Below are 13963 nucleotides of genomic sequence, written 5' to 3' on the forward strand. Positions count from 1 at the left end.
CAGGTATTCTAATCCATGGCTTGTCTTTTATTTTCTTGGTGTCTTCTGAAGCACAAATTTTGTGGTTTAACTTTTTTTTTTTTAAAGATTTATTTATTTATTCATATAGAACTGGGGTACAGGCCAGAGTTGCGGAGGGTGAGAGGCTTCACCAGAGACAGAGTGGGGAGCAGAACAGGCAGATGGACGAAGTACACTGCTGAGGGGAGCAGCGGGCGGGTCAGGAGAGGTCTGCCACGCCATGTGGTCACCTCCGGGGCAGGCGGGGATTGAACTCATGCAGAAGTGGCTTTAGCTTCTCAGTGCTGTGCTTTAACCCGCTGCGCCACCAGGGAGGGCCCTAACTTTTTTTTAATGGATTGTTTATTTGATATTATGTCTAAAACTTTCCCTAACTGAAGTTATGAGAATTTTCTCTTATGTTTTCTTAAGAGAAATTTTGTAGTTTTGCATTTATTGAAAAACTATCTTTTTTCGGTGATTTCATTGCTGATTAATTGACCATAATGAAAAGATTTATTTCTGGGTTCTCAGCTTTGTTCTGTTGGTCTGTGTGGTTATCGTCATGCTACATTACATTAATGAAGTTCTATAATATTTTTTTTTACAATTAGAAAGCATAAGTCAAGTGACCCTAGTTTGTTGTTTTTGTTTTTTCTTTCCAAAATTATTTTGACTATTCTGATACTTTGTATTCCTACATCAAGAATCAGTTTGTGGTCCTCTCTGGTGGCGCACTGTGTTAGGATACAGCACTGCGAGCCTGCCGCAGCCACTTCAGTGCAAGTTCAATCCCTGGCCCTGGAGGTGACCCACATGGCACAGCAGACCTCCCCTATCTTGCGCACTGAAGCCCTCAGCAGTGTATTTCAGTAGATATGCCTGTTCTGCTCCCCATTCTGTCTCTGACAAATCCTCTCACCCCAACACCTCTGGCCTACACCCTAGTTCTTGTATGAATAAATAAAAAGTAAATCTTTAAAAAAAATAGAATCAGGCCCTCCCTAGTGGCGCAGTGAGTTAAAGCACTGTATTGAGAATCAAAAGCTACTTCCGCACAAGTTCCATCCCAGCCTGCCCCGGAGGGGAGGAGATCCACATGGCGAGGCAGACCTCTCCTGACCTGCCCGCCGCTCCCCTCAGCAGTGTACTTCCTCGATCTGCCTGTTCTGCTCTCCACTCTGTCTCTGGTGAAGCCTCTCACTCTCCGCATCTCTGGCCTGTACTCCAGCTCTGTATGAATAAATAAATAAATCTTTAAAAAAAAAAATAGAATCAGCTTGTCAATTTCTAAAGAACAGATAAAATGATTCCGCCTTTGATTTTGATAGGGATTGTGTTGTATATGTAGATTATTTCGGGAAGAGAATTCTTAGTTTTTCCTTAAAAGAAACATGTTATGTGACATCATAACACTAATAAAGATGGAAGAAAATTCACTGAGTTTCATTTAAGTTTGTTAAGGTTATGAACTTAAATTTATCATTTTTTGGTAATCAGTTATATTTCAGAAAGGGGATAATTAACTCTGTTAACTTATAATTCTGACATAGCACCAAAATTCTTTTCTTTTTCCTTTTATTTTTAAGATTTTATTTATTAATGCACACAAGAAATGGGGTCCAGGCCAGAGGTTGTGGCGGGTGAGAGGATTCACCAGAGACTGTGGGGACCAGAATAGGCAGATTAACCAAAATATAGCACTAAGGGGACCATAAGGCTGGAGAGGTATGCTATACCATGTGGGTTAGCTCCCTGGCCTAACTGGGGGTTGAACTCTTGTTGCAATGGCTTTGGATATCTTCATAGTGCTGCACTAACCCCTTGCACCCCCACGGAGGCCCCCAGCCCCTAAATTCTGGACATTATTATTATAATGCAGAAGATGTGATACGGAAGACAGTTGAGGGGTATGTTCCTACATTGATTGATTTAACTTCTGGCTTTGCTTTAGTAATCAGTGTCTGATGAGCTTTATTGTGATGATATTTATATAGACTCTTCCCATCTTATGTTCTAGTATGTCTGGTTTCTCTTTAACAAGCACACAAGATTAAGGGTGAATGAATAGTATTTTATACTGCACTATATCTCACCATTCTGCAGCCGTGTAGTTGGAAACTCTTGTGCATGAGGACAAATTTGTTCTATGGCCTCGGAGTTGGGTGCCGGGGACGATGGCGGCTGTACTGAGCTGGCAAAGCCCCTCTATCTTCAGTACCTGGAGAGGGCCCTCCGGTTGGACCATTTCCTGCGGCAAACATCAGCCATCTTTAACAGGAATATTTCTAGGTATGTTATTCCATCATCCCAATATGTTTGACCACATTTCTGATTCCTGTTTTCTGTAGAATTTAGGGTTAAAGCATTTCATTTTGGGGGTATGTTTGATTTTCTGTTTCCTTCTTTTAAATAAAACAGCTTTTTTAGAAAATCAATTTCTTTTGTGTTCAATATGTTGACCATAAGCGATGATGTTTTGTTGGGTCAAATGTGATTGTGGGTTTACTGTTCTTCAATTTATAGTGATGAAAGTGAAGATGGATTGGATGACAATAATCCTTTATTGCCCCAGTCTGGGGATCCCTTAATACAAGTCAAGGAAGAACCTCCAAATTCACTGCTTGGTGAAACCTCTGGAGCAAGCAGTTCTGGAATGTTAAACACATACGCGCTGAATGGGGTTCTGCAGTCAGGTCAGTGTGATGTGGGACCCTTTGGACTCTTGATTCTCTTGGGGAGGCCATTATTTTTAATTCTTTGTTTCTTTATATAGAATCAAAATCTGACAAAGGGAATTTATATAACTTCTCTAAGCTGAAGAAAAGCAGAAAATGGCTAAAGGTAAGAGATAAAGCAGAATGTTTATAATTCAAATAACCTTACTGAAATTAGAAATAGGAAGGGAAGTTACTGATTCATTTTGGTACTTTGGCAGAGATTGTTATTGATAGCAGTTTTTTTATTCTGGATGTAGTTTTATGAGATCTCTAGAGAAAATTGTAGAAAACTCAATGACCTTTTTTTTTTTTTTTTTAAGATTTATTTATTTGTGCATCCAGAACTAGGGTACAGGCCAGAGGTGCAGGGGTGGTGAGAGGGCTCACCAGAGACAGAGCAGGGAGCGGAAGAGGCAGTTCGATGGAGCACACTGCTCAGGGGAGCAGTGGGTGGGTCAGGAGAGGTCTGCCACACCATGTGGATTACCTCCTGGGCCAGGGAGAGAACTTGCGCTGAAGCGGCTGCAGCTAGCTTACAGTGCTTTGCTCTAACACATTGTGCCACTAGAGAGGGGCTGAAGTTTATTTTTACACACATTTTTGATTATAAAACACTGGGGGCAAAGAGAGTACAAACTATCAGATCAAATCTCTGTCCTCACTGATGCAAATTGGTATCAGAATTATTATTCATCATCAGTTCCTGTGTATTTCATTCATTCAACAAGTGTTTGTTGACTGTGTCCTGTGTGCTGGATACTGTAGTAGAATGACGGGGTTCCTACCCTGTGGACCTCCCAGTATAGTGGAGGTAGACAGTAATTAAGCCTGTAAACAAATAAATATGGCTTCAGCTGATTTCTGAACAACCAGGGTGAATGTTTGACTGAAAGATCATTTCAGTCAGAGGGAACAGCTGGGTAATCCCTCCCTGCAGGGAATGAGAAGGTTGATATGACTGAAACACCATTGAGAGGTTAGTAGAAGATGGAATTAGTGAGCCCGATACCATTCCCATGACCCTTGTACACCATGTTAAGGAATTTGTATTTTACTGGTGTTATAGTAGTAAGCCTTTGGACTGTTTGTAAATAGGAGTGGTATAATATTGCTTATACTCTTAAAACATTATTGTTGCTTGTAAAATTGAATTAAGAATAGCATTTCTTCTTTTGAAGCTATTTCTCTATTTCCTGCTTTCCTTGTGAAGCCCTCAATAATTAAAAGATGCTCTTTTATTGCTTGGCTTTTTAGAAGTTTATATGTAACAGGCCTGATTTGTTTCTTATTAGTGAGGCTTTACACTGGAATGCAGAAATTTTTATGGTTAGCCATCCTATTTTTAAAAATTGAGATATAACTCATGTCATAAAATCTAGCATTTTAAAGCTTATAATTTGTAATTTTTAGTATATTCATAAAGGTTGTGCAGCCATCACCTAATTCCAGAACATTTTCATCTCTCCAAAAAGAAACTCTGTATGTATTAGCAGTCATTCCCTTTTCTCTACTTCCCCTAACCTCTGGTGACCACTAGCCTATATTTTGTCTATGGCATTGCATATTCTGGACATTTCATTTAAATGGAATCATAAATCTGTGGCTTTTTGTGTCTGGTTCATGTTTCAGAGTTCATTCTTGTTTTGCTACATATCAGTAGTTCATTCCTTCTTGTGGCTGAATAATATTTCATTTCCAATGGATTTTATTTATTCATCAGTTCATGGATTTGAGTTCTTCATTTATTAGCTATCAGCTTGCTTTCTGTGTTCCTTTATATTAGTTTTCTTTCATTTTTTGCCTTAGTAATTAGTTAGAATATTTTATGTATATAAGTACTTAATGAAATTTAGCCTTGTTTATAGCATTTCTCATGTTTTAGTGTTCTTTAATTCATCCACAGTGGGTTTAATTAGCATTGTATTCTTGTTCAGTGAATTAATGACACTATAAGGGAAAGTGGAATGAATGTCCTCCAATTGTTTTTGTCATTGTTTGGGGAACTGGAAAAATTGTTTGGATTACAAAAGGAACTGCTTCATATCTAAAGTTCCATTTCTACTTCCTCCTTTTTCAGAGCATTCTACTTAGTGATGAGTCCAGTGAGGCAGATTCTCAGAGTGAAGACAATGATGAAGAGGAGGAGGAGGAAGAGGATGAAGAAGAAGAACTCAATCTTAGTAGAGAAGAACTTCATAACATGCTGCGGCTACACAAGTATAAGAAACTTCATCAGAATAAGTATAGTAAAGACAAGGAGGTAAGACTTGAAAAAGTAGTATCAATTAGAGTATTTACCTTCTGGTTTTTATTCATTGATGATGCATCATTTATGTTGAGCTGTTGGTGGTAGTGGTTTAACAACAGCTCTCTGAAAATATAATTCATATACCAAGAAAATCCGGCATTTTAAAGTTCACACAGTTCACTGATTTTTAGTGTATTCAGTAGAGTTGTATAATTATCATCACTCTAATTCCAACACATTTCTTCACTTGGAAGAACCCCTTACCTCTGGCCATTGCCCCTTATTTTGTCTTTTCCCCTTTAGCCCAGGCATCTATAAGTATACCATTTGCCTCTTAAATGTGCCTTTTCTAAACATTTTATACAGATGAAACAGTATGTGATCCTTTATGCCTGATTTCTCTCTTTGTATAATTTGTTCAAGGTTTACTCATGTTGTAGAATATATCAATACTTAATTCCTTTCATTGCCAAGTAGCATTCTGTTATGTGGGTATACCACATTTTATGAACTAATTGAATTGTTATCCACTTTTATGATTATTATGACTCAATAGAGATGAATGCTAGTTTCCACTTTGGATTGTAAAGACTAAATGCTGCCATGAAGATTTTTGTTTATTTTTATGAAGATTTTTATACAAGTTTTCATTGCAGACATTTTTATTTCTGAGAGAAATGAAATGAGAAGAGTTGCTGAGTAATATAATAACTGTTTACTCTTTTGAGAAACAGACTATTTTTGAAAATGACTGTACTGTTTTATGTTCTAGTGGTTGCTTTTTATGTTTGTTTTTTGAAGTGTTACTATCTTGGAAAAACTCCTTTCATATGCTAACATTGGAGTGATGATTTTTTTTTGTCGTAATTTATTAATCTTTTCATGAACAATCTGCATAATCAACGCAGATAATATCACTGTAGAATCTTTGCTCTCTGTTGTCCAATTTCCATCTTACTTTTCCCAGCACCAACATTGTCTTGCAGTCTCCCTGACTTTTCATTCTGTTCTGGTGCTCCTTTTGCTGTATCCCTGAGGTATTTTTCTTCTCATCCAGGTCATGTGTTTGTGTTCATTTTTCTTTGCGTAATCCCAAGTAATCACAAATCACGCCAAAAACAGTTGTCTTGCTAACTCCAAAATGAACTCTGAATTCATATACAAAGGTGACATCACAGGCGATCTTGTACATTTTAGTTAGTCTTTCCCCAGCCCTTTTGGTAGGTTCAATTGCCTTCGCAGGGTGATGAATGTCAATGACCATTTAATTTGTTTTTGCTGAAGTAGTCATTTGGTCTTGAACTTCTTGGTCTACATAGCTATTGATTTGTTCATGATTTTGTTCTGGAGTTTCAGGCAGTCAGGTAGGATGATGGCTATGTAAATGCTGTTAAAGTCTTCTGAGTTTTTTCTATAAGTGTAGCATTTTGGACATAATGAGTTTTAGCATATTTGAATACCTAAAAGCCTTCAGTAATTACTTAGGGTCTAAAGTTAGTTGAAAAATCTTTAAGTAATATGCTGAAGGTTATAAATCTTTAAAAGTAATACATGGTAAGATATTTGTTTTCATTCAGGTGAAGAGCTCCTGCCCAAATACAGTGCAAAGACAGATTTGATGTTTTTTTTTTTTTAATTGAAGTAAATATACATGTGGGAAAGTCCACAGATACTATACATAAAGCTTTATGAATACTCATTTAATTTTGATGTGTGATTGAGGACTTTGTAATGTGTTTTCTTATGTCACTTTTGTATCCTACATTCTGCTTTTGGAAAACTTGTTATTTGACAGGAAGATTTTCAACAGTTGGATGGCCCAATTTTAGTTTATACTTGTATTTATCCACTAGTAATAAGTGGTATAAAATGTAAGATTTGTGGGTCAATTTAATTAAATGTTTGAAAGAACTAACTATTCCCTGGATAAAAGGACTAGAAAGATTATTCATATGTTAGAATTCTGGTAACATAAGCCCTCTATATAATCTCAGAGTATTAATAGGAGATGAAGAGAGGAAAAGAACATGAAAGATTGAAGAATTGGAATTTGGAAGATTAGAGAATGGGGATGGTTGGTGAATATCAGAACCAAATATAAGATAAAAGACAGAATAATGGGCATCAGAAAACTTAGTAAACCTGAGGACCTGTTGATAATAGGAATATGGTTTATTTCTTGTTGATGAATTCTAAGGTGAGACCTTCCTGAAATGGATTGTATCTCTCAGATACTTTAGGAATAAGTAAATGTTCTGAAGGAAGCATGGAAAGTTTTATTTCATTAAATTATTCTGGTAACTTGCCATGTGTACAATCAGTGAACCCATTTTATTTTACTTTTTTTTTTTTTAATGAACCCATTTTGTTTTGAAGTTAAGGAAATCATTTTACAGTACAAAATCTTACAAAGGTAGATTTAATTTTGTGGGAAGAACACCATATTTCACAGCGATAGTTTTCTCTGGCTTAGCTTCCTTTAGTAAATAACTTGCAGGTTGTGCACAGAAAGCAGACATGCTATTCTGGGCATCACTGTTTTTGCCTGCTTCAGTTGCAGCAGTATCAGTACTACAGTGCAGGCCTGCTCTCCACATATGACCCTTTCTATGAGCAACAGCGGCACCTTCTTGGACCCAAAAAAAAGAAATTCAAAGAGGAAAAGAAACTTAAAGGTGAGTATATTGCCTTGCTTTCCATATTTATTCATTCTTAGTTTAGAGTTGTTCTGGTGTGCATTTGAGCATTGCATATAATATATGTAGTGAAAATTTGCTTTACCTGAAAAATGTTTGTCTTTTTTGTCTAATTATATTATTAACTTTAGTTCATATTAGATTTATGGTTTCTTCTAGAATCAGAAGGACATAAAAATGACAAATTCCTAGCCAAAGCTTTAAGTCAATTAGTTTATTCCTTTTTGTTTTTTCTTTGACATACTTGAAAAAACTGATTACGCTTGGGGAAATATGGAGAATAACCCAAAGTGTTTGGAATAAGTTATATTTGTTGCTGTATTTGGTGATTTAAAATAGATCACCTTCTGATGATCTGTAGTGTTTGTTTGCATGTTTGCCAGGAAATGTCCTTTCCTCTCTTACTGAGCTCTAAGCAGCTGGAAATCAGGAAGGAAATAGGAAGGGAAAGTTTTAAACTATCTCCACAAGGCCGACTTTATTCCTGTGAAGATCTGAACTCTACTCAAAAAGACACTTTTCAGTCTCCTTTTTTCTACATTCTCTCTGTTTATCTTTGTGTTTTCTTATTTCCACCTCCTCTCCTTCGCTGTAGGTATTTGTCCCATATATGAATTTCTCTTTAAATGTCTTAGTGTCATATCACTTAGTATATTGTTTCCTTCTCTGTTAATTCCCTTTTGACTCTGTTAATTCCCTTTTGACAGTTACTTGGGCCCATGATAACATTATAAGCCTCCTTTCCTATTATTGGGTTCAAGATTAATTTTTCTTAGGTTTTAATTCTATATTTCTCTTTTATATATCTAGATAGGATATCCAGTATTCTTTTCCATGGCAAGGAGAGTAGCTGTTTAGGGATTGTTGTGAACTAGCCTCAGGTAGAATGAGGAGAGAACCTTGAATTAAAGTGATAAGGTCATTTTATATCAGTTTCCTTTGAAAGGGAAGAAATTTCCTTCCAAATTTCTGAGAATCTCTTTCCTTTTCAGCCAAGTTGAAAAAAGTGAAGAAGAAAAGACGACGGGATGAAGAACTATCCTCTGAAGAATCCCCTCGTCGCCACCACCACCAGACCAAAGTTTTTGCCAAGTTCTCTCATGACGCACCTCCTCCTGGAAACAAGAAGAAGCACTTGTCCATTGAGCAGCTGAATGCTCGTCGCAGGAAAGTATGGCTCAGCATTGTGAAAAAGGAACTACCAAAGGTGAGCTGAGTGTCTCCAGTATAGGAGATGGCAAGAATGTTTTTTCTTCCTGCCCTCTAAAGAGCAGCTGTGAAAACTAGATCCCCTCTCGGAGTTCAGGAAGGAAACTAATCTTTTAGAATTAAGATAATACTTACTCTGGTTAGCTATTTTTCTAGAATTTGGTAAGAATAAATGTTGTGTGCCAGTTCTTGTCCCAAAAAATGGAGAGAGACCTTTCAAGAAGGGACACCTCTGAACTTACAAGGAAAAATCTAAGACATTTTATTAAGTGGAAAATGTAAAATACAAGTTTCAATAGTATATTATCCTTCATGTAAGAAAAAAAGGAAACTTAAAGTTTAAAATACCTCTTAATACAAAAGAAATGCAAGGAGCATAAGCCAGAAGTTGTAATTGATTCCTTGTAGGGAGCCAGTGGAAAAGAGGTGTAAAGAAGAGCAGAAATAAGAACAAGATAGCAAGGATAAGGAAGGAAGGCTTTGTATATACTGTTTTGTATAGGACTGATTTTAGAACCATAATAATATTTAACATACTCCTGACATGCCCCCAAAATAAACAAAACAGTTAAGACCAACCATTGGGTAAAGAGGAGATTGGGGTATGAGTATGCAAAATGGGGTAAAAACAAGAACAAGGAACTTGACTATTAGAAATTACTAACATAGTGAAGTTACTGGAAGTGGGAAAAGTAATTCATCTAAGTGAGGATTACAATATTTTGATTGGATATGTAATGCTAGAGATCAGAGAACAGTACAAGCATGCAGTGATTAGCACAGTAAAAGTGTTTTCACAGGGGAGTGAGTTAACAATTTTGAAACTAAGTGTATGCTAAGATTGAACAAATCAGTAAATGTGTTGTAGATGACAGTCAATTTCTGAAAGAAGTTTTAAATAAGAAAAGCACGAGGCTAAAATAAAATGTGATGTTTGGTTGGAGTTAGGTATCAGTATAAACTTAGAGGTTTTTTTTAATACAGACAGATAAGAACAGAATATAATTGGATGTGTTTACCTGGATTAATATGCATGTATGTTTTTCCTTGCTTAGCTTGCAGAAGGCCTAGAAGCTGTGACACCTAATAACAATGAGGGTACCTCATACCCTGCTTTTGATTTTTAAAAACTTTTTATTTTCTATTAAAAAGAGCCAGGACTCTTTGGAGAACTCAGCAGGGGAAATGACAGCATGGGCCTTAAACATCTTGTGGTGCCAGAAAATAAGGCAGTAAGTGACAAAAGAATGAGGGGATCCAACCTGAAGGAGCTCCTCATGGCCAAAGTTAGACCAGTTGAACAATAAAATAAATACTGAAAATGCTGGATTTTCCCCCATAAAGTAAAAAGTATTTGAGTTCTTTTTTTTTTTTTTTTAAAGATTTATTTATTTGTGCATACAGAACTGGGGTACAGGCCAGAGGCTCAGGGGCGGTGAGAGGCTTCACCAGAGACAGAGTGGAGAACAGAACAGGCAGATCAACGAAGTACACTGCTGAGGGGAGCAGCGGGCGGGTCAGGAGAGGTCTGCCACGCCATGTGGTCTCCTCTGGGGCAGGCGGGAATCGAACTCATGTGGAAGCGGCTTTAGATTCTCAGTGCTGTGCTTTAACCCGCTGCGCCACCAGGGAGGGCCTGAGTTCATATTTTTATAAATAAATGATTTAATAAGAAGTCCAGTAGAGGAGCAACTCTTGTAGAATTCCAATTAGTATAGAAGGAAATAAAGAATCATTAGTATGCAGATACTCTAATTATAGTTGTTGCTGATTGGAAATTTAATGAATGTTAAAAATTAGAGGTCAAGGTTAGAGGAAAACGGAATTTTCACAGACTCAGGCATCTAACCCAGCATGTGTATTAACATAGGGAAATACAGTGACTACCATGGTGAAAACTAGGAGAAGGCACTTTAACCAAATGATCAAACTAAGCATCACTAGTCATATCAACTTGTCATCCTGAACTACTTGATGTAATGCTCTGAGAGAACGCATTGTTATAGTGACATCATTGTTATTGCAAAATACATAATGTCTTTCCAGTCATGAGAAAGTACAGAAACTGTTAAAGATTGGGGACATTCTACAGACTGACTGCTTGAAGTACTTTTCGAAAGAGTCAAGCACATGGTAGAGAAGGACTAAGGAAATGTTAATTATAGGGATAGACTAAGAAGAAAAGCAACTCTCTGTAATGTGAGTTCCTGTATTGGATCCTAGAATAGTTAAAAGATATGAAAAAATTGTTGACATTCAAATAAGACCGGTAGTTTAGTTAATAATATTTTACCAATGTTAATTTCCTTTCTTAATTGTACTGTGGTTATGTAAGATGCTAAAATTAGTGAAACCAGGGGGAGGGAGGTAAGGGAATTCAATACTATTTTTTGCAACTTTTCTGTAAGTCTAAAATTAGTTCAAAACAAAGTTTTTAAAAGACATATGGCAAGAATAATGCAAGGAACTGCCATGTATCCTTTACTTGTATTTAGCAATTGTTTGCCTTATTTGCTTTTGTTACATAAATGCAAACTTTTTTTTCTCAACTATTTTGAGAAAATAGTTTGAAACTGTTAATTTGATACTTCTAATAATTCTGTATCTACTTCCTATGAGAAAGAACATCCTCTGTACATAACCACAGTACAGCCATAAAAACTATCTGAACAACAATGTAAGAAAATAAATAAATTTAGAAGAAAAAAAAGTAAAAATTATTACCTGATCCCTAGACCATAGTTCAGTTGTCTCAATAATGTCCTATTGTTACAGATTTTTTTAGACCCGTAATTCAATCCACAGTCCACAGTCCAGTGTAGAATTTCATATTGCATTGGTTCTCTCTCTCTCTCTTTTTTTCTTTTTAAGATGATTTATGCATACAGAACAGGGGTATAGGCCAGAGGGGCAGGGATGGTGAGAGGATTCACCAGAGGCAGAGTAGGGAGTAGAACAGGAAGACTGATGAAGTATAATGCTGAGGGGAGTAGGTGGAAAGACTGGAGAGGTCTGCTGAGCCATGTGGGTTGGCTCCCAGCTGGGGACTGAACTTGTGTTGCAGTGGCTACGGCTAGCTTCCTAGCACAGGCCTGTAACCTGTTGTGCCACCAGCGAGGACCCAAAAGACCTGAAAATTTGTTTAAGCAGTGTGAGGTCCCAGGAACATTCAAGAAATGACTTTGCAGCCCTCTGTTACTTTGAACCATTGTTTTTGAGACTCAAGGGGACAGTCAGATAGATGCTCAGAGCTGTTTCTTCTTTCTTCTTCCATGTCAAATGATCCTTCTTGGCATATCAGGCTCATGTAGGTGTTGTAGGTTTTGTATTTTGCTTTTCAAGCAGAAGTGAAAGATGTCATGAGCAGCTTGAAGTTGTGTTGTGGACGTTACAAAATCTGACTCCATCCTTTGTTGAAGATGAGGGTTTAAATAATGGCAGAAATTGAGTAATAGCAATAGCAAGTTTGCCCCTGCTGAAGATGAGACAGGGAGATGAAGCAAGAATTATAAACTGCAAGGCTAGTTTACTTTCTCCTAAATTACTGGATCTGGGTGCCCTGTTATTGCAGCTTCTTTGCAGAATGGCCCTTGAAAGCACTATGTTTTAATCAGTATGAAATCAGGGTTAGAATAGGTTGTTAATATTTTCCTAATCCACTTCAAGTCTCATATGTAACTTAAACTCTTCCTAAAGTGTGCAGAAGACTGTTTAGGGTAGCCATAGCATTAGCTTATTCTTAATGCTACTTTAGTAGCTTTTCTGTTGTTCTAATATGGTATATCTCAGTGACTTTTGGAAATAATGTATCTTGAAATATACTTGGCTTGACTTTTATTTTCTAACCCATTAGGGGTTGAATAAAACTGTTTTTCTTTTATTTCAAAAAGGAATTCTAAATGAAACATTGTTTTTAACTATTTTAGGCCAACAAGCAGAAAGCTTCAGCTCGTAACCTGTTTCTCACCAATAGCCGAAAGGTAAAATTGTAGTTGTATGTTTTCATTTTGTTTTGCTATACTATGTTCTTTTGGATCCATTTTTACTGTTCCTTTCCTGTGATAGTGAATCTAACAGTGCCTAAATAAGTAATAGAATAAGTAATAATACCAGAAACTATTAATTTATGGGTGTTCTATCTGGTTTATAAACATTAAATGTCCTTTAAAATTCTAGTATTTGAACCTTTTTTTTTTCTTTTTAGGTAAAACTATACCTGTTTTAATTCCTTGAACAGATCAGTGACTCTGCCTGTTCTCATCAGAAATGGTCCTTTAATACTCTCCCTTAGAGAGAAATAGCACAACTTCATCTGAGTGTTGTGAGGATCAGATGAGATAACATTAGTAGCTGTGTTTCCATGGGCAAGAGTTATTCATCCTCAGTTTCCTCAGCCAAAAAATGTGGTTGATAACAATACTGTGTTCATAGGGGCTTGGGAAATAATAATTTAAAGTATAGTAAGCCTAGCATATAATAAGCATTGGCAGCTTATCAGTGTGTGTGAGGACACATTGTAACTTCCAACTATAGCTCAGGTCTCTGTACTATTTCTTTTCATCTAATACATGTATAGATTTCTCCTCCCTTATAGTAATTTAGCTTTCTGGGACTGTATCACAGTACTGTACAGGGATGGTAAGCACATATTGGCATAAGAGCACTGTGTACACTGAATAGATTGATGAATGCTGTGTCTGGAGCCTGGGGAGAATGGACCCTGGTGCTGAGTCCTCCTGATTGTGGTAAAACTTGTTATCTATAGCTTGCTCACCAGTGCATGAAGGAGGTACGTCGAGCTGCCTTGCAGGCCCAGAAGAACTGTAAGGAGACCTTGCCTCGTGCCCGCCGCCTCACCAAGGAAATGCTTCTGTACTGGAAAAAGTATGAGAAGGTTGAGAAGGAACATCGCAAGCGTGCAGAGAAAGAAGCTTTGGAACAGCGGAAGCTAGATGAAGAAATGCGGGAGGTAGGGCAAAAGCATAAAATTGAAAGATTTAATTGTTGAGACTTATTAAGAGATGGGTAATTCTGATTTATTTTTATTTATATATTTATGCATACAAGAGCTGGGGTGTAGGCCAGAGGTA

At 36.9% G+C, this 13963-nt stretch overlaps 1 protein-coding gene across 1 annotated transcript in view; it reads left to right on the forward strand.

The window, feature by feature from the left end:
- The first annotated feature begins 2122 nt into the window (after positions 1–2122).
- INO80 (INO80 complex subunit) overlaps positions 2123–13963 on the forward strand; it is a 95508-nt gene continuing 83667 nt past the window's right edge. Inside the window, exons 1-8 of the mRNA XM_004687904.2 lie at positions 2123–2292; positions 2527–2696; positions 2777–2844; positions 4798–4980; positions 7523–7643; positions 8657–8871; positions 12800–12853; positions 13639–13842. Of these exons, the coding sequence (XP_004687961.1) occupies positions 2150–2292; positions 2527–2696; positions 2777–2844; positions 4798–4980; positions 7523–7643; positions 8657–8871; positions 12800–12853; positions 13639–13842 (1158 nt within the window). The 5' untranslated portion in view covers positions 2123–2149. The remainder of the gene's footprint in view (positions 2293–2526; positions 2697–2776; positions 2845–4797; positions 4981–7522; positions 7644–8656; positions 8872–12799; positions 12854–13638; positions 13843–13963) is intronic.

Source organism: Condylura cristata, unplaced genomic scaffold, assembly GCF_000260355.1.
Source record: "Condylura cristata isolate star-nosed mole 26May11 unplaced genomic scaffold, ConCri1.0 scaffold00023, whole genome shotgun sequence".
NCBI lineage: Eukaryota > Metazoa > Chordata > Mammalia > Eulipotyphla > Talpidae > Condylura > Condylura cristata.